This window comes from Telmatherina bonti (genome assembly GCF_933228915.1).
Source record: "Telmatherina bonti genome assembly, chromosome: 19".
Lineage (NCBI taxonomy): Eukaryota > Metazoa > Chordata > Actinopteri > Atheriniformes > Telmatherinidae > Telmatherina > Telmatherina bonti.
The window spans coordinates 16929074-16954471 of record NC_136617.1 but is presented as its reverse complement, the minus strand read 5'-3'; the positions used below and the strand labels follow the sequence as shown (position 1 = coordinate 16954471).

The 25398-nt window shown below is 39.7% G+C and overlaps 1 protein-coding gene across 1 annotated transcript in view; it reads right to left on the bottom strand.

The window, feature by feature from the left end:
- kmt2ba (lysine (K)-specific methyltransferase 2Ba) overlaps positions 1-24943 on the bottom strand; it is a gene marked incomplete at its 5' end in the record, with an annotated part of 30008 nt that extends 5065 nt beyond the window's left edge. The window contains 29 exons of the mRNA XM_079258702.1: positions 46-165; positions 471-2784; positions 2883-3044; positions 4532-4692; positions 4909-4987; positions 5101-5218; positions 5379-5537; positions 5645-5779; positions 5880-5944; positions 6068-6243; positions 6415-6491; positions 6634-6744; positions 6920-7021; positions 7189-7373; positions 7572-7685; positions 7812-7929; positions 8036-8128; positions 8384-8530; positions 8633-8746; positions 10198-10302; positions 13579-13688; positions 14083-14322; positions 14411-14472; positions 15423-15714; positions 18348-18504; positions 19161-19247; positions 19698-19864; positions 20213-21725; positions 24638-24943. Coding sequence (XP_079114828.1) covers positions 46-165; positions 471-2784; positions 2883-3044; positions 4532-4692; positions 4909-4987; positions 5101-5218; positions 5379-5537; positions 5645-5779; positions 5880-5944; positions 6068-6243; positions 6415-6491; positions 6634-6744; positions 6920-7021; positions 7189-7373; positions 7572-7685; positions 7812-7929; positions 8036-8128; positions 8384-8530; positions 8633-8746; positions 10198-10302; positions 13579-13688; positions 14083-14322; positions 14411-14472; positions 15423-15714; positions 18348-18504; positions 19161-19247; positions 19698-19864; positions 20213-21725; positions 24638-24943 — 7589 coding nt within the window. The remainder of the gene's footprint in view (positions 1-45; positions 166-470; positions 2785-2882; positions 3045-4531; positions 4693-4908; positions 4988-5100; positions 5219-5378; positions 5538-5644; positions 5780-5879; positions 5945-6067; positions 6244-6414; positions 6492-6633; positions 6745-6919; positions 7022-7188; positions 7374-7571; positions 7686-7811; positions 7930-8035; positions 8129-8383; positions 8531-8632; positions 8747-10197; positions 10303-13578; positions 13689-14082; positions 14323-14410; positions 14473-15422; positions 15715-18347; positions 18505-19160; positions 19248-19697; positions 19865-20212; positions 21726-24637) is intronic.
- Positions 24944-25398: the final 455 nt, after the last annotated feature.

Sequence of the window (25398 nt, the reverse complement as noted above, 5' to 3'; positions counted from 1 at the left end):
GCACAGCACCAACTCTGAATTAGTTTCTCTTCAAAACAAGCTAACCTGCAGGGAGTAGGAAGTGGCGGAGCAAAGATTTTCAACGGTTCTGTCTTAGTCTTGTTCTCCCGGTCCAGATCGAGAACATCTTTTGTAGTTGGAGCCTTCATTCTAACACCACTCAGTCTGTGGTGAAAACAAAAAACAAAACAAAACAAAAAAACAGAAAGAAAAGAAATGCTAATCAATCCTTTCAAACTTTTTCAGCAGTCTGAGCTGCTGCAGTGGTCAGTCAGATTAAACAAGTCAAGTCATTGTAAAAAAAAAAAAAAAAAAAAAAGTACTGTAGATTATTTTTTTCTGAAGGGTTGTTATAACTGTGCAACACAACAAACAAAACAAGAACGGCATCATGTTTGAAGATATTCATCTCTAAAATGTAATCTGGATGTGTAGTTAAGGTGTAAAGACATTCATTATCATTTTATTACCTTGCTTCCTGACCATCTTCCAGGTTACTTGATGGATCCTTCAAGAAGTCGATCTTTGAGGTCTTCCTGGAGGGCCTTTCGGACACTGATGACACTCTTTTCATTCTCACTTCATTGCGTGACAAAACTGATGTTTGCTCTTTAAAACACACACTGGAGGACTCTGAACATCCAGCTGATGGTTGATCCGAGTCTTCTGCATCTGGAAGCTGGGGTGGCCTTTGTGGCTCAGCTTTTGGTGCCAGAGTGTTGGTGAGAATGATGGGTTTTGATCGCAGAGCGTCCCGGTGAGTCGCCATTGCCCTGTCGATGATAGCCTGGGCCGTGTTTTGTTCAATGTTAGAAAAATTAGCTGGAGGAGCGGTCTGTAGGCTAACTGCAGCAGCTGGATTGGTGCTAGTTTTCACAGGTATCACTCTGAAAATTAGTTTTCTTTCTGTAGTTGTATGGTTACTGGCAGGAACAACGTTTATGCCCGAGGGGCTGCCCCGAGGTTTTATGACGACACGCGGGACAGAGTGATGTAAAGTAGTACCACTGTGGAGAATCTTAGCAACCTGGCTAATTTTATTATAAGTAGGTGAATTTGAAGAAAGAGTCTGAAAAGTGTTTGATCTCGGGTCTTTGATGAGAATCTGCCCCTGTCTGTTGACAAGCAGGACCTGACGAGCAGGAGTCTGCGGTGTGGGTGAGCTTGCTGCCTCAGCCGCATTCTGAGTCGCCACTTTCTGCTGCTGCGGACCCTCTGGCTTGGAGCTGTCTAAGCGGATTGCGATAGCTCTGCCTCGCGTGGCACCTGGCTGAATAGGTAAAGCGTTTAGGCCATTGATGATTATAGGGGAGGTGACGGGGCGTGGGACTGAGCAGAAAGTTGCAGGAGCAGCAGAAACAGGCTTGTTATTTACATGCAAAGCAGGTCGTAGAGGCAGCGGCAGACTGACTGTTGGCTGGTACTGAGGTTTTGGAAACAGCTGCCTGGGATTTGAAGTAAATTGTTTTGGCTTCACTATCAATGTTTTAATTTGCGCTATGGGAGATTTTTTGGTTTTGGACTCTTGACAGTGGCTAGGATCATAATCTGGATCGTTTAAGTCGTCCTGAAAGCCTTCAACTGATTCAGCTGACGAGCTACTGTCATCTTTATCATCGGCCTCGATCTTGCTTGAGTGTACAACTGTGCCATCTTCAGCCGAGACAAAATGCCCTGTAACTGTGTCCAAAACCACTTCGTTTTGAGATGTTTGTGCGTCTGATGTCATCAGGACCTCTTCCTCCTGTAACGACAGGTCATTGTTGATGCAACCTGAATCCAGAATATCATGAGGTGGAAAACTTTCCTGAAACTCTGGTTCAGTTGTTTGTTGCTCAGTGTCCGACTTTGACTCAGTGTAAATAGACTCCAGTCTCTTTAAAGCCACTGTTAACTGTTTTGTAGGTGTATTATGGTGTGTGTGAACTTTTTCTTCATCAACCTCCTCACTTTCATCACTCTCTGACCCGCCGTCTGCCCCGTCCAACTGAGAGATTGATTGCGCTGATGGGAGCTGGCTGGAGGTGTCTGAGCCACCTGCTGCATCGCACACCACTGTACGTGAAAATTTTAGGTAATGGCTCGAGCTTTCATCTTCAGAGCCATCCTCCTGATGCTCTTCCCGAATCTGCACATCCTGCACCACGCTCTCTACCTCCCCTCGACCTCCTTGTGCTCCACAGTGAAGCGCGACATTCTCAGAGAGCAGAGCTTCATCTAAGTCTAGCTTGGCATTCAGCATGGAGGCCACAGCTACTTCTGTGTCAGTGTCAAAAACAGTATAAGGCAGCTCCTGAGACATTAGGTGGGATACTTCCTCCTCCAGGTTATCAGGAGCAAGTGAGATCCCATTCGTTGTGGCAACAGCTGCATCTTCTGCCTCAGATGATGCCAAGAAATCTTGGGGAACCTCTGCAGACACTGGAGTTGTGATTTTGAAGTTTTGCCTCCCTCTGGGGGAGTGAGTTAAAGCTCGTTGCTGCGGCGAATGCTCTGCAGAGATGCTGGAGCTGGATCTAGGAGGAGAGTTCCATACTGGGGATGTCGGGTTTTGCAGCGAGAAAGGAGGAGAGGCTGATCCAAAGTTGGATGTTCTAGGAGGGGAGCCAAACAAGGTAGATCTGGAGTGGACAGGACCACCAGAGCGGAGGGTTATTGGTACAGATGGGTCGCCTTCAGTTGGTGAAGAACTGCAGCGACTTCTTGATGAGAGTCTGCGAGGCCGACGGGTGTCCTCAAGGTCTCTCAGTGTCAGGATGTGATGTGATTTATGAGAAGCAGATCCTGATAGCATAACAAATAAATACACAAAAAACAATATTTACTTACTTAATACATAAATAATGTATTGGAAAAAGGAGCAAGATAAATACTGCGCTTACCTGGAGATGGAAGAGGACGAGATGATCCTCCAGCAGGTCTCCTAGTCTGTGTGTAACCAGGACTTTTAGATCCAGGTGTGTTGTGTGTTTTTGAGTTGGGCGATGGGGTTGCGGAGTTTACTGGACTGGATGAGGAGCTTAAACGTTCTGGGGATTCCATATCTGCACAAAAATAAATATAAATATATATTTATATGTTTAATAAAGTCAAGGTTGACTTTATATGTATCACTGAACGAGATAAAATTCTATAATAAAATGAAAATTAAAAGAAAAAACAAAGATTAGAAACTGATTATTTTAATGCGTTTTACGATAAATTCCAGACATTAAATTATTTATATAGAGTTCTAAATTAATGCTGCAGCGATCCTTACTCAGAACAGTTTGACATGATTTCAGAATGAATGAAGGCTTTCTGTTGAAACATAAAAGTTGTCTTTGGATTGGTTGATTTTATAGTGCTTTGTCTCGTGCAGAAGTCACAACCTCCTGTCCTCGAGAACTACCATCCTGCAGGTTTTAGTAGCTCCCTGCTGCAACACACATGACCCAAATCATTGGCTCATAAACAGGCAGGTGCAGAAGACGACAAGTTGTTGGAGAACCTTTTCATGAATTAAGTGTGTTGTACTAAGAACACGAAAACCTGAAGGACGTTAGTCTTTGAGGACCGGAGTTGGTGACCCCTGCTCTCATGTGTGGTGATCATAGACTGAAAATAAAAAGATGGGCGGAGTTTCCGTGACGTCACCCATAGGTTTATGAAGAGCTGAATTGAAGCTCAATGGGCAGTTCCTACCATCGCCATCTTGGCAGTGTCATGCGTGTCATCTCACCCGGAAAATACAAATATGGGCAAAGAGGTGGAGCTGAGAGGGGGGCAGTGAGCGTCATGGCGGATGATTGACATTGAGCAAACTTCGAGCTTTCTGGAGGTAAGAGATTGCTGAGCTAACCCGGAGATAGGAGATAACAAGCTAACGGAGGTTTGAGACATATTCTCACAGTTCCTCTCAGTACATATTGGTTTTTAAATAGTCTTGTATTAACAGCTGCAGATGTAGGAAAGGTTGGAAAATATAATGATAGTATTGCATGTCGTTGCCCAAGGCTAAGCTGCTTTCTTTGTACGCAATATGTGGAACAGCATTTCTGTTTAATCTTTTTTTATAAAGGTACTCCCACTGAGACACGAGGTCTCATTAACAGGAGAGACATGTTTTTAAGCATGAGGTTGGTAAATGCAAGTTACAGCTACTTATGTTGGTAACTCTATATTTCAGAGTGCTCATAAAAATAAAAAATGGATCCCAACAGAACAGTGCCGACATCTTCTTTTAGCTGACTCTTCATTTAGTGTACCCATGATGTTTGTCATAAAATTCATTCAAACCCTGAATCCTAAAATAGCACAAACATTTGAAGCAGTTTTACTAAACACTTTCAGACTCCTGACCTTTTAGTTTTAGGAACCAGATCTGCTCGTGCTGCGTCTGCACCTTAAAGCTTTGGGTAATACATACTATTAACAGTGCAGACGTGCTAGTAAACAGAAAAACATGCTTTGGGCCATTTTGTGGATTTTAAAAAAACTGAGATGCAACAGAGAATTTCCACATGAGAAGAACCTGTAAGATTGTGCTCACCTCTGTGGCGGTTGGGGCTGTGAACTATGGTGCGATTCTCTTCTTTGTCCCACTTCGGCTCCTGTTCCTCACCAGGGAGCGGCGTACTCACTTCTGTTACCTTACAAGTGTACCTGCAGCGTCTTCTGGGGTCAACAGTGCTCCAGTACAGCCGAGAACATCTAGAGAGGAAGAATAAAAGGAGAAACAAAGTATTGATATGAAACATACCATCTAAGTAATACTGAAAAATAAACTCTGCTGATATGTATGTAAAATCAAAATATTATGAGAACCGGTGACACAGCAACCCACGAGAGCAAAAATTAAATTAAATTGCTTGTTAAACATTTCCTAAAATACCAAAATTTGACTACATAATGACAATGACCACTTACTGATAACCCACAGGATACAGCATTCGCCCATTTGATGATAACTCAGACAATACACCAAGTTTATGAATCTGAAGAGAACCTGAAACATTTGTGAAACAAAAAAAGTTCAGCATGTTTAACAGCATTCTTTCCAGATGATGAATCCCCTGTAGAAGAGCTTAAATGACCAAATATAAATTCAGGAGTACCTACCTATTGTCATGGTTATGGTTTCTGGCTCAAGGCCTGTAAGAAACTTTCTTCTAAGAGTAATCCCCTCAAAATCCACATACACCCGCCGAGGCACTTCAAATCCTTTCCCAGACACCATCTTCAAGCAAAACAATCAATCCAAAACACAAAAAAATAAATGGGAGCATACAACAATAAAACGTAGCAGTATTTCTTTTCTCTTACAATATATATGAGACTATGAAATGAAGTAAAAGAATTTAAAAAAAAAAAAAAACTTGGGATATTTGTCTCCATACCTTTGCACTGACAAGATTCCTGTGTTCATGACAGTACACTTTCCTGTCTTGCTGGAACACACATTTATCGGCACGAGCACACATGAAGTGGAAATTACTCTGGCATGTGGCAAGACAGCAGCCCACTGTGGCTCCTGACTGCCCACAAAGATCACAGCGCTGGAGAGAAAAGAAAGCACAGTTGCACTTAAATACTTTTCATAAAGTTTGATCAGTTTAAGCTATAAATAATGATTATTTTAATTCATTCTGTGATCATCATTTACCAAGTGGCGCCCTCTTGAGACAGCACTGTGCACTTGCAGCAGAGCACTATCCTGCTCATAGACCTCTGCAGACCACAGGCAGCAGTTAACATGGGCCCACTCATTCTGCCCCAAGTACAAAAGCCGTCCTGCTTCCTAAATTAATTAACAGTAAAAAGAGTATATTTTAGTAAAAACAATAAAAGCAGAGACCTTTTCTGCATTCATGACAAAGACTATGTTTGGAGAAACTCACGCTGGGAGCTGCGTCGCCATACTGTTGGCACAGCGCACACTGCCTCACATCTTCCGTCTTGAATTCTGTGGAAGAAAATCCACATGTTTATTGAAAATGAAATAGTAAACATTACAAAAAACAGCATTTTCTTTTTTGCAGGTGTTTCCACAGAGGTTGACACTGACAGACTACCATGGTTTCCATACCTTGTGAATACAGACGGGGGGCCTGTGGTGCAGCAAGTCGCTGTGTGGTTACTGCAGACAGCATGCTGTCAGTCTGCTGTCGGCCCTTGGACTCCTTGGCTTGGTAAGTCCTCTCCAGCCACTGTGCATAACTGTGCTCCTTAGAAGGTGGGAGGACCGCCTCAGGGAGCATGCCACTAAAGGTGTACAGACAGATGTTTGACTAAACACTTAGCTGAAGCTACATCTTCGATATAAACTGTTGTGATAACAGCCCTTTGAAGATGGGATTAATTAAGTACCTATCCATACATACTTGTAGTAAAATGAATTAGTTGTTGAAGGATTATATTAGGTCAACTACTCACCATGGGAATTCTTCGAAGAATGAGCCCCACTTTTTAAGATGACATGAAGGAAACCAGCTAAACACCCGCTTCACCGCCTGTCAGAAAAGTTAACATTCAATTAGGATTTGCCTACAAGCTATTCTGCTAGTTACACTTGTTGGTCCTGTCCAAGCAGAGATGGTGACTATAAAACTGTTTAGTAAAAGGGAAAAACAGTGGACAAAAACCGTGTCTCACTTGGACATAGCGAGCTCTTGACTGAATGGTTGGTCTCTGATCCTCAACAAGATGTTCCTCCTCTTTCAACCATTTCTTCATCACAGCAGCAACATCAGTATGGAAAGCTTTCTGTGTTCATAAAAACAAAAACAACGGGTCAGGATTTCAGACGGCATTAAAGTACAGAAATAGATTTCACAGCAGAAGCGGATATGTAGACAAAATTGGTGTCATTTCCATTCTTATTCATTTATCTCTGTGAGCTTTTGTAAGGATACAGAAGAGAAGATAAAAATATACTCACAACTGAGGTGTGGCCACCTGCTCTAAACTTCCTCTCTAAAGCTTGTAGATCACAGACAGGTTGTTGCTCCGTTGGAAATGGTGAAATATTTGTTTCTTGACACTGAAAGAAAACACAAACCATCCCCAGATCAACACTCTGAGCCATAACATTATGAGAGTTAGAGAAGCTTGAAAAAACAAAACAAAAAAAACCCCAAAAACATTTGAAAGATTAATTTGCAGCTATTAGAAGTAGCAGTTATTAGCAGAATTAGAAGTAGTGCTTACCACTTTACAGACAAGGAGGTGCTGATTGGAGGAGAGGAGGTCATTGAGCACCTCCTCTAGTCCGGCCATCAGCTTGCTCTGCAAATCTTCCCTCAAACTGCTACTTTGACTTTGGCTCCCTTTGCAGGGTGAACAGATGAAATCCAGTTTGTTTGGCTGACTGGACAACAGTCCAAAAAGCTCTTCTGCAAACACAATCAACAGATTTAGCATTTAAATAACGAGATTATAGTAAGAAGGCTCAGACATTATGAATGTTATAATGTAATTTATGCTTTCTGTTAAATTAGTAAAGCAATTCAAATTTAATTGAGTGCTCTATTTTTCATAATAGAAAACACTGGTTAAAAAGAAAGTTCTTAATCTAATTGAGCGTTGCTCACCTGAAAGTCCTTCACATCTATAATGTATCCAGTGGCTGCACTCTGAACAATGAATCATCTGTGAGGATTTGCTGCCGTCTTCATAGCATTTGTGGCACACAGTGCAGAAATTGCCTGATGTAAAGTAAAGACAACTCAGTCACGCTATCCATGTCCTGTACCACATTCCAATGAGGCACATGCATGACCTTTCCAAACAAGTTGTAACTAAAGCTGTAGAATCTGCTTGTGTGATTTTACCTTTTTTGTGGAGAGAAGTGCAGTCAGGACAGAGGTCCTGCTCGTGGTTCCATGCCAAGTCCCAGGTCTTTCCAGGCGTCACACCACAGCTCTTACAACGAATACATGTCATGCACACCTAAACCAAATGACACAATATCAGTGATCTGCAAAGTAATCGTATTTTATTTTTTTTTTTTTTTAAACAAGAGATGGATATTATTTTATACAATTAGAGCAGTTACCCAGGGCATATTGCAGTTAATAGGCTTTGGGTATGTTGGTCCTAAGCAGGAAGGGTGGTAGCTGGTCTGACATCTTCTGCATTGCAACACAGGCTACAAAAAAAAAAAGCAAAAAACAAAAAGAATGATTAGTTCAGTGAATATTCTTCCTCTGTCCCTTCTCACCATAATCTCAAATTCAAAATAAAATCAATGTACAATTTCTTAGGACGGAAAACATATAGAAAAAAATACAAATACAAATATCTACATACACAGGCCAAAAACCAAAATAGTCTCAGTTTTTAAATGGTGGAAAAATTCTAATAATTTGGAAACAACTCATTATAAATGTGTTTCCTCACTTACTTTTGTGCTTTTGCTTCTACGGCCGCATACATGACAGAATTTGCAGCGCCTGCAACACCAGTTTTCCTTGGACTCTTCTGGGGGGCACTCCTCAGGTGTGAGACAGAAACTGTGGAAAGGCTCACAGCAGATCTGGCAGAATATCATCTAAAGGAACAGAGGACAAGGATTGTTTGTGTTTAAATAATAATAATAAAAAAAAACCCACATCATCTTTAACTAATAAAGCTTTGTTAAAGTCTGAAGTACCTCATGTGTTCCTTTACTGGCACAGAGCAGACAGACTGGCTGTGGAGTGGTTGGGACTGAAGTGAGAATACTGAGGCCCCCCATAAGCCATACATTCTTGACAGCACAGTCCTCCTAGAGACACAAGACAAATAGAAATTTAAGAAATTATTCAAGTCTCTTTTAAAAAGGCATGGTGTAACTAATTTGGCTTTTTATTAGCAAAAACAAGTACTGCTTTCATAAATGCACATTTTACTGAAGTCAATCACATCCAAATGAAAGCTTGGAATGACTTATCTATAAATACATAGGTGGCAGCACACCCAGCAGAAAGGTGGCATGCTGTACAACATCTTAGAAAAGTGTAGCCGAAAGGGGACAAACTTGTTAGCCCTACTAGCTCTTGTCGGAGGAGGGAGGGGGAGGAGGAGAAACAAGCTAAGATAACCATAGATGATTCAACTTGCCATAATGGAAAACCCTACATACTATTTGCCCCCATTAGAGGGAGGAAATTATGGCCAAGAAAATAAAAAGAAATAACAGAGAGAAAACGAGACTCCACATCAGTGTATTGTTTACAAGATGGAGACAATTCATGAGGCAGAGTGACTTCAAAACCGATGCAGAGGTTAGTTTTCTACTGGACTGATAAGTCCAATCAAACTGTTTTTTTTGCCGCTATGTTAGAAACAGGGCAGTCAGGAGACTACTTTTTCCTCCCATTTAAGTCGAATAATTTATGGTTACCTTCTGTATAAAGACGCTAATTTGTTAGCTAGCCTGCAGTGGAAAAGCTCTGCTGCAACAGCATTCAGTTGCTGTTACTCCGCACAGTAGTCCTAACAGCAGGCGACCGTGTGCATCTTTCAGCTGTATATTCCCAGAGTTTTCCCTTGTATTTCATCATTTATTTCAGCTGATTTGTCACAGGGCCATTAGCAACTATCAGCTATTAGCAGTAGCAAATACACGGAAGGTAAGCTTGTAACTTGTCAGCATAAAAAGCAAAACAGAATTATTTATCTACCTGTATCTCATCACCTTAAGGGACACCTAACTTATACAGGATTTTGACACTTTCACATTTGTGACGCCGTTGCTTCAGTATTGACGGTAAAGCTCTTAAACAGCAAGGCGCCGGAGAGCACTACTCTGTTGTTTACATCCAATTAGTGCACCAGTAGATGGGCGTAATTCTTACACACCGGGGCTCTTCTTGTAGTTTCTTCTCCATTAACCTGCAGCTGTTATACTGGCTTATTGTCTTAGCTTAACTGCAAAGTAAGTGGCAAGGCTCCACTTTGTAATATTCTTAATGTAAAATGTATGCAATTCAAGTCTGCTTACAAAGTTCCTTTTGAAGAAAAATGTCAAAAATGACTTCAAGCTAAAAAAAAAAAAAAAAAAGACTTTAATGTAGTTCTAGCTTCAGTAGCAAAGTGGTTGTCATTACATCACGTTCTTATTGTTAATCTCTGAGCAAATTCTGTCATTTAAAATACCAGATAGTAAACTTAATACTGGTGCCAAAAACCTACATGCAATCATTCATGTAAAAACCGGTTACTGCAGACACTCACCTTAAAGTCTACACGGATCTTGTGCATGTTCTGCAACAGGCCCTTTTGGGGAAATCCGTTAGTTAACCCCGTCAGGGTGTTCACTGATGCACACTCTGCAGGACTCTGGGAACGAAGGAGATAGTGTGGGTCAGTTCTTGGACAGCTTTGCAGCACTGCCTCTTTTACAGAAGAGTCCTCCTTGTCCTCGTCAGGCTGCTCTCCTTGAGTGTCCTCCTGCTCCTCTTGTATGCCCTCCTGTAACTCTGTGCGTTGACTGACAGTCTTTGATGGCTCTGGCACAACCTCGCACACACTTTCATCTTTGTCAGCTCCACAAGTCTCCATCAGAACATCTGAGTGCTTCATCTCAGACTCTTTGACTCCCTGAGAACACACCTGTGATGACAGCTCTGCCACAGGTGACTGCAGTTTGGACTGTGGATGTTGAGCTGATGATTGTATATATTTGTGCAAACGCAAGGCTGACTGCACCACAGAATGGGGCAAACGATGCAGACGCAACACCAGCGATTTCTGTGGAGAGTCTGCAGTGTGATGCGGTGAAAGCACAGAAGCTGGATGCATTTCAGGCTGGGACAATTCTGGAGGAGAGTTTGTTATGGGACACGATGACTGTGAAATAGCAGGCTGTGTTAAAGGCTGGGGCAATGGCGGATTGGACTGTGCAATACACCGATCCACACACTTGGGCAACTGTTGCAGCAAAGACAGAGTGGCAGACTGCAGGATAGAGTCAGGCAGACGATATAAGTGTATTTGTAGCTGCTGCTGCAGCTTCGGCATTGGGCTCTCGGATGCTCCGGATTCAGGGCAAGTTTCACTGGGTTCCATCCTCTCCATGTTCTCCTGTGCCTGTGGAGGAGGGGACTGCCTAAGCCAACCAGCAAGATGGTTTCAAAGTTATACTAATACTAGATACATGCAGAGGCGACGACCGGCAGCAGCCAAAGGGACACAGAAAGAGAGTGGTAGTAAAACTAACAGGGAATTAGCAAGGAATATCAAATGGAAAGATAAAGGAGATTTAAGCGAATGCATTCGGCAGCAACAACCATGAGCACACAAATACTTTCCAGACTAATGCAGTGGTAAGCCTAATAACTTAAAGGACAACGGTACTACTGAAATTTTGCCATTTTGAGTCCCTACACTTAGAAAACTTTAAATGTTCGCACTGTGGAAATGATTTATAGTATCCATAACCTTTTCAATATCAGGGCTCCAAACTGCAACCAGATAATTGCATTTTGTGGCCAACTTCGAATCAGTGTGACAAACCTGTCATCTTGTTAAAGCTTTCCTTATTTCCTTTACTCTAAATCATTCACATTTATCCACTGAAAACACGAGACCAGGATGAAGCAGCAAAAGTGTATGTCTCACAGGAATTACATAAAAATGTCATGTTGAACGAGCCAAAGCCATTCTTTGGCCTCAGACATTAAACTCTCATGCAGGTTATAAGGCAATAGTGCAGCTATTGTTTGCAGTTTATTGTTAGTAATGTTCATGTGAGCCTAAAAGAGATGTTTTTCTTTTTTATATATTATTCAGCATTTAATTAAAACATTTCTTTCAACTTACACAAAATAATGAACAGCAGTTTCATTTTAAATTAAGGAAAAATATTATAGATGTATAACAAATTGATAACTCCTGGCAAACCAACAACACCTAAATGGAGATAAACCAGACAATTAACTTCTTGAAAGTTTCACAGAAGTAATGACGAACCTCAAAACATTTCAGGATAGTCAACACAATGCAAAGGGGGGAAAAAAATCTCACAGGCAAAAACCTTCAGCCAAACATAAACATGAAAATATAGCACAATTTGTGTTTCACGAAGCAAGAATAAGCAGAAGCAAAAGAGTCACAACTGGGAGCCGACAAACAGCCAAAGTTTGAGCAATGACCAAACAAACTGCTTTTTAATAATATCAGAGCCGCAAGAAGGCAAAACATGTTTATTTCACCAATTATTGTGATTATTCTTCAAGTAATCTTATCTTCAACATATTTACTATGAACAGACATTTATTACCAAGTTGCTGCCTTGTCCTGAATAAAACATTTATGGTTAATTTGATTATGAATTGTTACGCACAGGAAAAGCCTTTGAGTCCTTATAATTTCTTTTGTCGTTAGTGACTTTCAGAGGTCATAAAGTCACCATTAGGTTGCAATGCAACCTGTGGAGTCTTCAGGAAGCAATATAATAGTATAACATGACTTTTCCCTTCCTTTTAAAAGGACAGCATTACTGATCCCAAAACCAGAACAACCAGTTTTGTACACAAAACAAGTTAGCCAAAGATAAGATGGGCTATAATGATAAATGACCTCAAACAGGAACCATGTCACAATGCTGCTACAAAAATGAACTATGACATACAAAACATATTTATAATGATAGAAGATTTAGGCTTGTTACATAATCCACTGGAAGCAAGAACTTTTTCATCTAGTCCATTCATACTCTATGAGAAGCTTAGTCTGCACTGGGGGTGGGAGTTGGGGAGGGCGGTGATGTCTTCTTTTATGTGCAATGAATCTGGTTATTTCACATTTAACAAGAAACTTCGTCCACGGTAACTCAGGCTGTGCAGGCAGCTTGGATTAGTGTGTTTAATGCCGCCATTAATAATCTTTGTACTTTATCATCTCCTGGATCAGCTGTTTATCAAAGCAATCCATTTTACCTGCATCAGGAAAAACACAGTAGTGGCCATTTTCGCTTCACGCATTTCCATGTTAACCACGCCCACCTCAAATGTCTGACCACTCACACAATACTTCTCTGAGCCCCACAAGAAAACATTTCTGCCAGCTCTATGTGTCCAGAACTCTCTTCAATCATGTCCACTAGAACAAAGTGACGTCCTTTTCTTTTATGGGGCCTCGAGAACAAGAAAAAAGTTCTTGCTTCTTGTGGAGTATGTAACAGGCTACAGGTGCATGCAGGGAGCTTCTGATGAAACTTTAAAGTCAGAAAAGACGGTACTGAAGTCAGTGATATTAAAAATGGTTAATGACAATGAAAAAAAAAAACCCCAAACACATTTCTGTTATTCAAAAAAGGAGGGAAAACTGTGAGACAGACGCAGTCCTGGGCAGGGTATTATTTGGAAAAACATATTGGCGTCCTCTTCGCAAATTGTAAATTACTTTAAAAATACTTAAAAATTTAGAAATGTTTTACCATATTCAATTTTTTTTAAATTTTTTTTTAAAAAAAAAGGAAAATTAAAACATCCACTGTTTAGGAATTTATTTTGCCGACATAAGACCTAATACATTTTCCAAAAATACCATTTTGCTCAGGCTGGACACGCGGTACATCAGAAGTAAGAAGAAAAACCTGCTTAATGGTTTTACCTTGTGAGTTCTTAGTCTGCTGGCTGCACCTTTGGAGAGAAGCCGGCGATGCTTTGCTACTTCAAATGGGGGGTCATCTGGTGGCAAAATGCCATCTTGAGGAGCCACATCTCCAAAGTAAACAAACAAACAAGCAAAAATAAATAAACATCTAAAAAATCCATCTTTTACGGATTATTCTCAAACAGAAAAATTTTAGAAAGTGAAAATTTTGTTGTTTGTTTTACGGATTCTTTCAGTTTTTTGTGTTGTGGCGTTACATTTTTGTAAAATAACTAGTTCCCCAACATCTTTCATGATATTTCAAAGTGAAATGTACATCAAAATGACAAACTGGCTGCAGCCAAATCTCAAGAGAAGGAAATGTCAAACTATGATGCCACATCATCATTAGGTATTAAAAGTCATTTTACATCTATTATCTGTTTTATTACAGCTTTATATCTTCAACCAGATCATATCAAGCCACAGTGAAAAGTCAAGATGCATTGAGTGGTTTGTTACCTTGGCCGGAAGCAGCAGCTACATTTGGCTTGATTGCTGATTTTTCAGACTCCTCCTCTGTATCTTCTTCCTCCTCTTCAGATTCAGATTTAAGCAGGCTGCTGTAGGAGCGCGGCTTAATGTTTCGCAGAGACTGCTTCCTGATTCCTGACACTGTTACGGACGATCCTTCTCCTGCATCTCCAAAGTTTACCTTGGCATCAGAGCTTGGCGTGGAGTATGAAAACCGTCTCTCCTGGACTGGAAACAATGAACACCATCATTAATTGCAATCTACATTTTTAGATATTATGGTCAATTAGAAATTAATGTGTTATGTAACACATACCTTTCAAGTGTTTTAAAGAGCGTTTCAGCTTTGCTTGCTCAATCCGGTCACACTTCCTATATCTGGGAGAAGAAGACATTTGAAAATGTAATTACATGTCGGAGGTAAAATTCCTGTGTAGCCATCTACAAATTTGTTGAACTGTAAGAGTCAACTTGCCTTCATTAACAGGATTGTTAATATGTGTTACTGGAAAGAAATAAAAAGTATTTTCATGTTTCACGTACAGAAAATTCCATACAGTATTAGGTGCAAATCAACTTTTAGAGCTTGATTTACTAGTGCAGAACTCACCTTCCTCTAAAAATAATTCCCTCAACACACTGATTTTAACAACCTGTCCAAAAACTCTGTCTGTAAAGTTTCTATAAGAAGTAAAATCGGGTGGTAACTCCCAGACAGGCTCTGTCCACAAAACACCTAATGAAAGTGAAAGTAGCATAGTAAAAGTTGTCCAACAAACCTTCATTCCTGTCCTCTTTATAACCGAATTGCTAATTGGTGGACTGGACTGAGCCAGGTGTGTGTCTAGGCTCTCTGCCAGGTTAAGCTACATTAGATTGTGTGTGACTGATTCACATACCATCTGCTGTCAGGAAAAAAAAAAAAAGCCACAAAAAAAAAAAAAATCTGTGCTAATAAATCTCATTAATAAAGAAAGATGAGGACTTTGTTGCAGTATCTGTTATGTCACATACCTGACCTGCTCTGCTGAGCTTGGTCTAGCAGACCTCCCCACCTTTATGGTCAGCACTGATAATTTAATACACAGTTCAAAGCTGAGGCACACCTTTATGTGGCCCCGGTCTCCCTGCCCTCAATAAATCATTTTTAGAGTGGTAATAAAAATAAAAAATCTTGCCAAATTTAAATTAGAATAATTGATTTGGGAAACTGTTCTTCTGTGAGAACGTACAAACACAAACAACTTTCATGTAAAAAGCCGTTATGATCCGTGACCATCAGAGAAAAATGCAGCAGAGCAATAGTCCACACTAAACTAATCACTTACATGCAGCATTGCCTTTTGGTGTTGGGCCCCCCAAACTTAGGTTTATCCAGGCAGTTGACACACTTTGCACAGTCATCTTGGATCATGCAGCCTTTACAGCTCCCGCAGCGCCGGGAACGGGCTCCGCCGGGAAGATGTTGGCTCAGTATCCTTCTCCTTCTGAACTTGTGGCCCCTCCCCTTCCCCCGCCTCTGGCGCTGGATGCTTTCCTGAGAGATAACCCACTGTGCTCTGCCCTGATCAGAGATGTCATCATCGTCATCATCATCATCATCATCATCATCTGCCACATCTGCAGGAGAGACACAGAGAGGATGGGTAAAGGAGCCAGCACCTGTCTGCATTATCATTACATGTATATATACATATATATGTGAGGGGGGGGGTTTACTTTTTTGGAAACCAGTTAACACAGCTGGAGACATAACAGGTCTAAACTGCTGTGACTGGAGATCCTTTATATGGACTTACTGGGATTCTTTTCTCCAGTAAACAAGTTTGGGTCCTGCAGCTGCTTTACTATTGGCTGCCTGAAAAAATAATCTTATAATAAAATTAAGTGACCGGATGAGAACCAGAGTCTGCCATGAAATCCGTTAATGGTGGAAACTCTTCTTTAATATTCCTTTAACTTGGTGATATCCTCTTGAGTCTCCCTGTGGCTGTGTTCCAGCAGACTGACACAAACCAAAAATTACTCGGATTATAATTTTGAATAATGAACTTGAAGTAACCTTGTGCAGTGATCACTTTTTTTTCTCTCCTTTCTTTTTTCTTTGTTTTTTTGGACACTGGATGTGTTGAGTGAGTCTATTTGTCAAACAGCACTTCCTCACCTCATACTGAGTGATGCTCACTTGACCAGTGTTGGGTAAAGCTTTCCAACAGCGGTGGCTAATCTGTGTGTGACAAAAGATATTTTTGCTGGCAAATATTTTAGTTACATTGAGCTATTAAAAAAAAAAAAAAAAAGAGCACTGTTTACTTTTTTGCGCAGCATGGTAAGTTGGCCAAATGCTAACAAAATTGAGCTATTTTACAGTTTTTCTGTAGTTCAGCTGCAAATTTAAAAAAAACCCCAAAAACTCCTCAGTGTTCTTTTATTGACACACTCATGGAGGGTCTTTGTTTGATAGAAAAAAGAATAATGAAAATTAATAGGAATAAACTTAAATCCTGTATAATCAACTGGGTTTTTCTGCAAATTAGGGGGAAAGGCTGAACTTATGAAAAAATCTTTTTTTTTTTTTGGTGTAATTGATTCATGATGAAAGATACCATCAACACAGATTGCAGGTTTGGTTGTGCACCCTGATCTTTCAACTATATATATTGCATCCACCTGAAGTTTTAAGCATTCTTGTCTGATTCCTTTACAAGTCGCACTGTTTGGTTTAACTTCAAGGCTTTCCCGGTTAAAACCCAAATAGTTGTAGTAGTGTGTTTTTTCATTATTACAACTATTCCATCATTGCATTTCTTGAAAACAGTCACACTATGCATTGTGTACACACATTTACAACCCCCACAAACACATGTTTGCAGCTGATGGCGATCGCTGCTAAGCTCTTTTTCTGATTTTTACACTGCAGTCATGGCAGGATCACAGAGGAGACAATTAAGCTAACGCCTTAAGAAAATGGAAAATCTGAAACTTTTTGGAGTGACATTACAATGTAGATCTATTCATAAAATCTCAAATTTATTTCATATTTGTAGGCAAGTCTGTCAAACTTCCCAGTGGATTTTTATTACAACTTGTTACAGACATCTAATCTTAAAAAGGCAGAGCTTGAAAATGGTGCTAATAAACAGTAGATTGTGTTTTATTTAGTGAAAGAAAAGAAAGCTGCAACTTTTTTCTTTATACAATAAATATTGTTGTTATGGTTCTTTAAAAATGAATAAATAATAACAGTACCACAATATAAATCCAAGTTTGCATTACTCACCAGTGAATACAGTGATGTTCAGCAATATATGTAGGTTAGAATGAACATATGTTCACTTCTTGTTAGTCAAATAAGTACGGAGATACTAATAACATGTAAACAGCCCAACTAGTGGTTCATTTATCAGTATGGCTGATATAGTGCTTGAGGTGTGTAGTTACATAACCTTTTTTAAAATCTCCCAGCAGTTAATACCTTTTCTGACACACTGAATAAAATAATGTCAAATAGAGCTGGTTTATGTTAAAACACTGAATTTCTAGCCATTATATATTAATCTTTCAAAGTTTTTTTTTTTCCTTTTCCGTAAAAGTCTGAAGCCAGCAGCACTGAGAACTAGCCACAGTCTGCTGATGCTTGCTAAAACATATTTTGTTTAAAACAATTTAAACAGAATCTCAAAATCTGATTAAAAAAAACAGAAAGAAATGAAAACACTGCTGCTGAAAGCAGACCACACTTAAATTCAAGCTTTACCACTTTCTAAGATCATTTTGAGAAATTGTATGCCGCTGATTTAAAATGAATCTGTGTGTTTGAGAGGTCTCCTTTATGCTGTATCCTGTGTCAGATATTGGACATTTCAACCGGAGAGAAAGCAAAAAAAAAAAAAAAAAAAAGAAAGAAAAATTACACACTAAATAAGAAGATTGGAGGCTTAAACAACAGCTACAAATACTATCTTCCTTTTTGTATTTACAGCTTTGCAAAGAAAGGGACACGGTGCACGCTTTAACATGCACAATAATGGTATTTTATGAGAATTACAACTGAAAATAAGTTATACTGCATGATTAATGACACAATCTAATTCAGCTATTAAGTAAACTATATTGATTTCATGCTTTAAACTTGTCTTTCTGACTTAACCTATTTAAAAAAGTGAGAAGTGTCCGATTCTTGGTTGTGGAAATATTGTAAAACTTGAAGGATAGTTGTTTTACTGATTATGTTTAATATAAATGGTCTGTACCTTCTGCTGTGGAGGAAAAGGTGATCCCCTCCCTCTCATGCAGTGGCAGAGCACTGAGTCTGGGAATATCATCTGGCACCATTGCACGAGGCTGCCCTAAAGCCACTGCTGCTGCCCGACACACGTGTTTGATCCTCGGTCCCCCGAGCGGTTGCTCCTGCACACATACGCGGACATTAAAAGGATGCAAGAATAAGATAACAAATCATAAAAACGACTGATCGATATGTGATGCTCCAACATGGATCCACTCTATTGGGGTCTTACTGATCTATTTCTGGCATTAAGCTTTTACCAATGACAATCATTCAACAATGACAAGAAGAAAATCAATATAACACAGTTACTGTCCATCTACCTTTATCGATTGGTTATATAATTTACTTCTTTAAAAATGGAACTTACTAAATAAAGCTGAACAGGAAGCCTGAAGTGTCAGAAATAATGGGAATCAGAACAAAGATACACATAAATATTATATATATATACACACACACATATATATATATATATATATATATATATATATATATATATATATATATATATATATATATATATATATATATATATATATATATATATATATTTATTTATTTATTTATTGTATTATATAAAAAGCTAACCAAAGCTAGTTAGAATTCATTCTTTCATTTTCTTAACCGCTTAATCCAACTCAGGGTCGTGGGGAAGCTGGAGCCTATTCCAGCTGTCTCAGGGCGAAAGGCAGGGTAAACCCTGGACAGCTCGCCAGACCCTCGCAGGGCTAATTAGAATTTTCATATTTTTCATTTTAATATCAAAACATTTTACCTGTGGAGGAAAATCTTTAGGGGGCAGACCAACTGTCCTCCTTCTCCTCCTTCCACTCACTGGTACATGTGTTTCTCTTGAACCCAACTATCGGTCCAGACAAGGAGAGAAAACAAGTTTATAAGTGTGAAGTGTAAAGTAATGGTATATCTATACTTTTATAGCTAAGAGTCATTTGAATGAAAGAGTCAGCAAAAAAAGTGTAAATAAAACTCTTCCTTTACTGGCAGAAGTTGCATATCAGTGTGGTTAAGAGTCATTGCAGCAGGTAACTGGTTCACTCACACTGGTTACTAAATAAACTGGTCATCACTATAGAGATTATCTTGCAAGAGCAGTTTTATGTGAAAATGCTAGAGTTGGTTTAAGTACCATTTCTTTTATAAATATGAGAATAATTTTCTGACTCGTGTCAAAGGTGCATGTCTAAGTCTTGTTTTGCCTCACAGTCCAAAATGAGATATTTTTATAACACATTTATATCAGAACGTAGATAGCTACACAGTGCAGCTGTTTATATGTGCACTATGTGGTTACCTGTGACAACTTGAGCTGCTTCTGCTGATCAATCTTGATGAGCTGAACTTTAGCTTTCTTCAGCAGGTGGAGCATCCTCTTATTAGCTCCACTGAGACCGATGCGATGGCTGGGCCCACTGACTTCCAATGCCTCAGTGGCATCCCCTGTTACCTTTGCAACTTCGTCTGTATAGAAGCACGAGAGCAACTTAAAGGCAGCTCTACATGAGATTACAACCTGATAACTGTAGGAAATCCACTGAAAATCTAATGAACCAAACAATAAGTACACTAAAAAAAACTATTTGTTAAATCTTTACAAAATAAAGCAGCCTGTCTTCTCTTATTCTGATCCAATCTGTCCAATTGACTTATTCTAATCTCTAGCTTGCTGTCCATTTAAGACTAAGAATGTTTTAAACTTTCAAGCAACAGGCAGTAATTACACAGCAGCTGCATAAAAGCTACACTTCAAATTAAGTAGCAATATTCTTACAAAAATAAGAACAGAAAAAAAACCTAAATATTTCTTACCGTTATTGCCTTCATCTTTTAGTGGGGTTTCTGAGGATGATCCTACATCCGTGTTCACAACCACAGCCAGTTTTCGGACAACTCCGGGGGAGTCTAGTTCCTCCATCATGAGCTTGGGCCTTCGTCTCTTCCTTACATGAGAGGTCAAACTGTCGCCGTGAGGTGTATAATCATCCTCAATGCTGGACTGGCCTTTCCTTTTCTCAGCCAGTTTCAAAGTCAGTTTCTTGAGGTTTTTGTAGATCTCCTGGCGGTTTGCTCCTGTACTATGTGCTGATGAAAATTTTGAAACTCTAGATGGGCTGTCATATATAGAAATGGACTCCCCAACAAATGGCTGCTGCGAGTAGCCAGTATAACCTGACTCTTGGATTGCTGCACTTGGTTTCCCATCTTCTCTTTGCTGACTTTTCAGCCATGTTGAAAGACAGCCCTTTGGAAAGGGAATCATTTCCTCATCAAGGAACCTTTTGGGAGTTTTAATAATGCGGGAAGACCGTCCGCTTGTAACAGTTGCAGAGGAATTGTTGGACCCCTGGTGCAATTGCTCTGAAATTGACCCGTGCTCTTCCTCTGATGGGGCAGTGCCTTGGATCTGCTGCTCCTTCACATCCTGTACTGCTGCAGGGGGGAAGGGCTCTGGCACATAGGTGTAAAAAATGCGTTTTGTGCGAACCCGATGAAATTTTGGGAATTTAATAACCGAATCACTTGCAGATGACTTTCGTTTGTACCCAAACAAAGATTTACGATTATGTTTTTTATGCGCTCTTTTAACAGAGGTCTCTGCGGCCTTACACTCCAGCGGCATTGCTGCCTCGTCTCCGCTCTGGGCACCAGCTTCAGCTCCAGCCTCTGGAGAAGCACCCATACCTTTAGCTATTCTCTTCCTCTGACGTTTGTGAAACGACTTCAAAGACAGAGCGACTGCTCGAGATGTGCGTCTAGAGTGACCAGTTTGGAAACCACCTACGGTCTTTGTCGATCTCTGTGTCTGAGACGGATCTTTTACTGATTCCTCTGGCACCTTGCCGTCTTCTTTGACCATACTTTCAGCTTTTCCTGCACCTTTGACTGCTGCAGGGACACTCTCCACATTTTCTTGGTGCTTGGTCCCACCAGCTGACATGTTAAGCACATTTCCAGAAGATCCCGTTTTGCCTGCATTGCCAAGATCAACTGACGCTGTACTGCCACGAATACCTGACGGCTGCCTGTCTGCAGGTTTTCCTTTTGCAGTGACGGTTACCTGTTTGTCATTGGCTTTAACTACCACCTTGTCTTTTACTGGACTCTCTTTAGCTTCTTGCTCCTCTTTAGAAAGCCTTGGTACAATTTTCCCAATGACAGCTGGTTTTGCGGTCCTTGGAATAATTTTTCCAATGACAGGTTTTGCCTTTGACAACAGGTCTGAAGCCTGAGGGGAGCTGGCTTGGGTGGTTGACGACTCAAGGGCAGCAACTGAATTTTTCTGATGAACTCTTGTGGCCCCGAATCCAGTGAAATCTTCATCCTGGGGGAAAACAAAGAATAGGCTTTAAGTCTCTGTCACTTTTTTCTTTTAAATAAAAAGAGGTGCAAAGATACACAAACAAAAACAGCTGATACGTCCTACAACTGAAGCGAAACAGCCACAGATTATGTCTATTATGTACAGCATTTCAGTACTGATTGGTCTTTTTTTTTTTTTTTTTTTTTTACTTTAAATACATTCATAAGCAATGTAAATACTGAAAGAATTTTTTAAAAATGTGCCATCTGAATTATGATTTTCTGTGCATTTCTATAAACATAAAATAAGAATAATATCAACATATTAGGTTGTAGGGAAATATAATTCTCTAGTGATACCCATAAAAGATTAAAGGACAATCTTTTTTAGGTAAATTGAATTAAATGGAAACGACTAGACCGCTCCCTGAAGGAATCAAATATTTTGATTCCGTTAAAAAAAAAAAAAAAAAAAATTATAAATATCTGACTAGAAATGGTCAAATGACAAAATATTTCTAAAAAAAAAAATTAAGAACAATAAATAAGAAGCAGTTACTGACTTTGGATCCCTTTAAAATAATAAATGTGGTTACACATAGAAGTGGTACAGCTGATTATAAGATGCAGATAGATAACTGTACTGTTAAAAGAGTTCTGAGAACAATAATATGATTAGTTTAAGTAATTTATTTATCAAAGTAATGTGGAAAAAAAACAGCCTTTTTTAATCAGTTATACGATTTTAAGTATCAGGACACAAAAGTCATCTAGTTCTCACCAAGTGAAAAAAAATTAATAAACTGCAACATCAGATGAACAACAGAATATGACATATTAAGACTGTTTCATTAATTAGTTTTTTAAAAAAAACTATCAAAATGCAGAAGTGATGTTTGAAAGACTGAGTGTAGTTTTGTGCTTCCACAGGTATGAAAGAGAACGTGAAACAGACATGTGCATCTGATCATATTTGATTTCATCTTAAAAAGCAATAACTGCTGCTGCAAAATAATCTGGAAATGCTTTTAAGATCATTTCCAAACACACAGCATGTCAGAACAAACACCATGTTAAGGTAGACTAGTACGGTTGTGATTTCAGTTTGTTTTGCAGCCACAGGAACTGGGTATCTTGCAGTCATTAAGCCAACCATATATCCTCTGTGAGCATTATATAGTTAAATGTTCGATCAATTGTCTAAGCTATCACTGGGTGAAATGCAGTCACACAGTGCAACAATGAGCCCTGACAAAAAAGGCTGAGTTTTTAGCCATCATAACTGTTAAAACCCAAGCTTTGTTTCAACAGTTGACATTACACTTTAAATGAGTCACAACTTTGTTAATAATTTGATTATTCGGTATTTTCCCCCAACCGAAACTATAGTTGAGAATCAAGCACTGCCCTCCAATCTTACTCCAGTGTTGCATCAGAGTAGTTCTAATTACCAGTAAGCAAATGACATGTTTTCCTCTGTGAGTCAATTATTAAAGAGCTCACATGTTGTCTACCTTTGCATAATCTCTGTGCATGTTTAATTTTTTAGCTGTAATTTTATTTCATAACACTTTCTAAGCAATCAAAAAAAGATGGGGAGGGAGCAGTTCTGAAACAATTTCGGGCAAATATTTATCGTATGGACTGATATCTGATACATATCATGCAGACTCTGATGAACTTAAAATATATACTTGTCTTCTAAATGTAATGCAGTCTACAAATAGATTGTTCTACAGCAGAACAGTGACATCTCTAATTACTTACACCCATCTTCAAATTAAAATAATAGGAATAAAAACTCCAAAGTTTGGTCATCCGTGAAACCCCCCTGAATACCAGCTTTGCAGATCACAAGTGTGTGGTGCTGAGCAAACCCTGGTTCTTCAGATGAGCAGCATCCACAAGCTTTAGCTTATGTCATGTGACTCTGTTACAGTCCACTCTATTGGGATTGCATCAGTGAATTACGACTGATGTCACACATTAAAGCCCTTATTAATGACTACGTAATATGATTACGATAAATGGACAGTACATCATGGACACTATCTCACCTGGTTACAATTTAGAGAACCACTTTAGTACTGAAAATATGGACAAACGATTTATATGGTGTGTTGAAAGCTGCAATGGCAAAACATACCAATTAAATTCAAGCAAACCAACATTATATGTGCTGCATAAACATAGCACTTAATGTGACTGCACTTGCACAACAAATAATGGAAACAAGCTGTTTTCATTGCATTTGGTTATCAAAAGAGATAGTGGGAATTCTGCATTAGATATTTTAGTTATCTTAATATAACGTTAAGCTGTCGGTTAACTCAGTTTTCTGCAGCTTCCTACGTAAAACTGACGTTAAAACACGGAGCAGTCAGCTGACAGCAGCTCCAGCGTGGACACTGTGATCCCCTACTTCGCAGCAGCGACGTTTTAAATACAAGATTAGCGGCCAGAGGTTGTCAGAACTGGGTGGGAACTTCAACTCATCAAACCATACCAGAGGATGAACAAAGAAAGATACCTCATGGTTTCCACAACACAAGTGAAATCATAGCGCCAAAGTTTCCGCCTGAGTGCAAACAGACTCAGCTGGACACGTATTTCTCAGATATAACTTGAAGCATGTATTCTGCACATTTCATAAAGGAATATAAACTTTTAATTTATTATAGGCATTAGTGGACAAACTATTATTACTCACTTCACCTTTCTCATGCATATCCTGCAGACAAACAGCTAACTATTAAGCCAGTGTATGGTTTGTATTTCCAAGCTAAGTTGCCGCTAACTAGCGCTACGGCAGCTGAACAGCTCTTTGTAAGTAGCGACATTATACTGTCGTTACTTTACAGCTAATCGTCTTTACTAGTCATATTAAATTCATCATTTTCAATATCACGACCATGCTATGGCTAATTGACTCACTTCCTCGCTGGTGCTGGAGTCGAACCCTGCATCTTTCTGCCGCTTGTGCTTCTCCGCCACCCCGAGCAGGCGCAGCAGAGACGGATCCTCGCTTAAAGCGAGGCCGATGTTTACGGGCCTCGGCCCTCCGACAGCCTGCTCGCCGTCGTCCGAGCCTGATCTTCCGCGTCTGGCCCGTTTCTCCGACCGCAGCCTGCTGCGAACCGAGCACGGACGGCCCGGGAACCGAGCCCGAGCTGGTGGCGCTTGAGTGCTCAAAACCCCCAAGCTTGAGGGAGATGATAATCCTCCTCCCGAGGCCGCCATTATTTACCACAACAACACGGACGGCGCGCTCGAAGACGATGACTGTCGCGATGCAAGAGGCAAGATGGACTGCTCCGCTGCAAAGGCGCGAGTTAGCAAAACCCCAGCTGCATCATGGGAAATCGAACTTCGTTCTTCTGGGCGCTCCTTGTTTGGACATCGTCTAATTGTTTTCCTTTTTTTGAGCGACTACAAACTTCACATTTCAGAGCAATTTGGAAGTAATCATTTAAAAGATAAATATGTAAGCGTAAAAATAACTCCTGATATGTAAGATTTAGTTTTTTAAAGAGTTTATCAACAGAACGTGCAGTACTCAAACTAAATAATCAGATTTCACATATGCTGTTGTGTATTTCACCAATATAAATTTATTTGTGTTGGTAAATATGAGTATGTTTTCATACATTTTTATTTCTTTACATTTTACTAGAGTCAACAATTCCCAGCAAAAA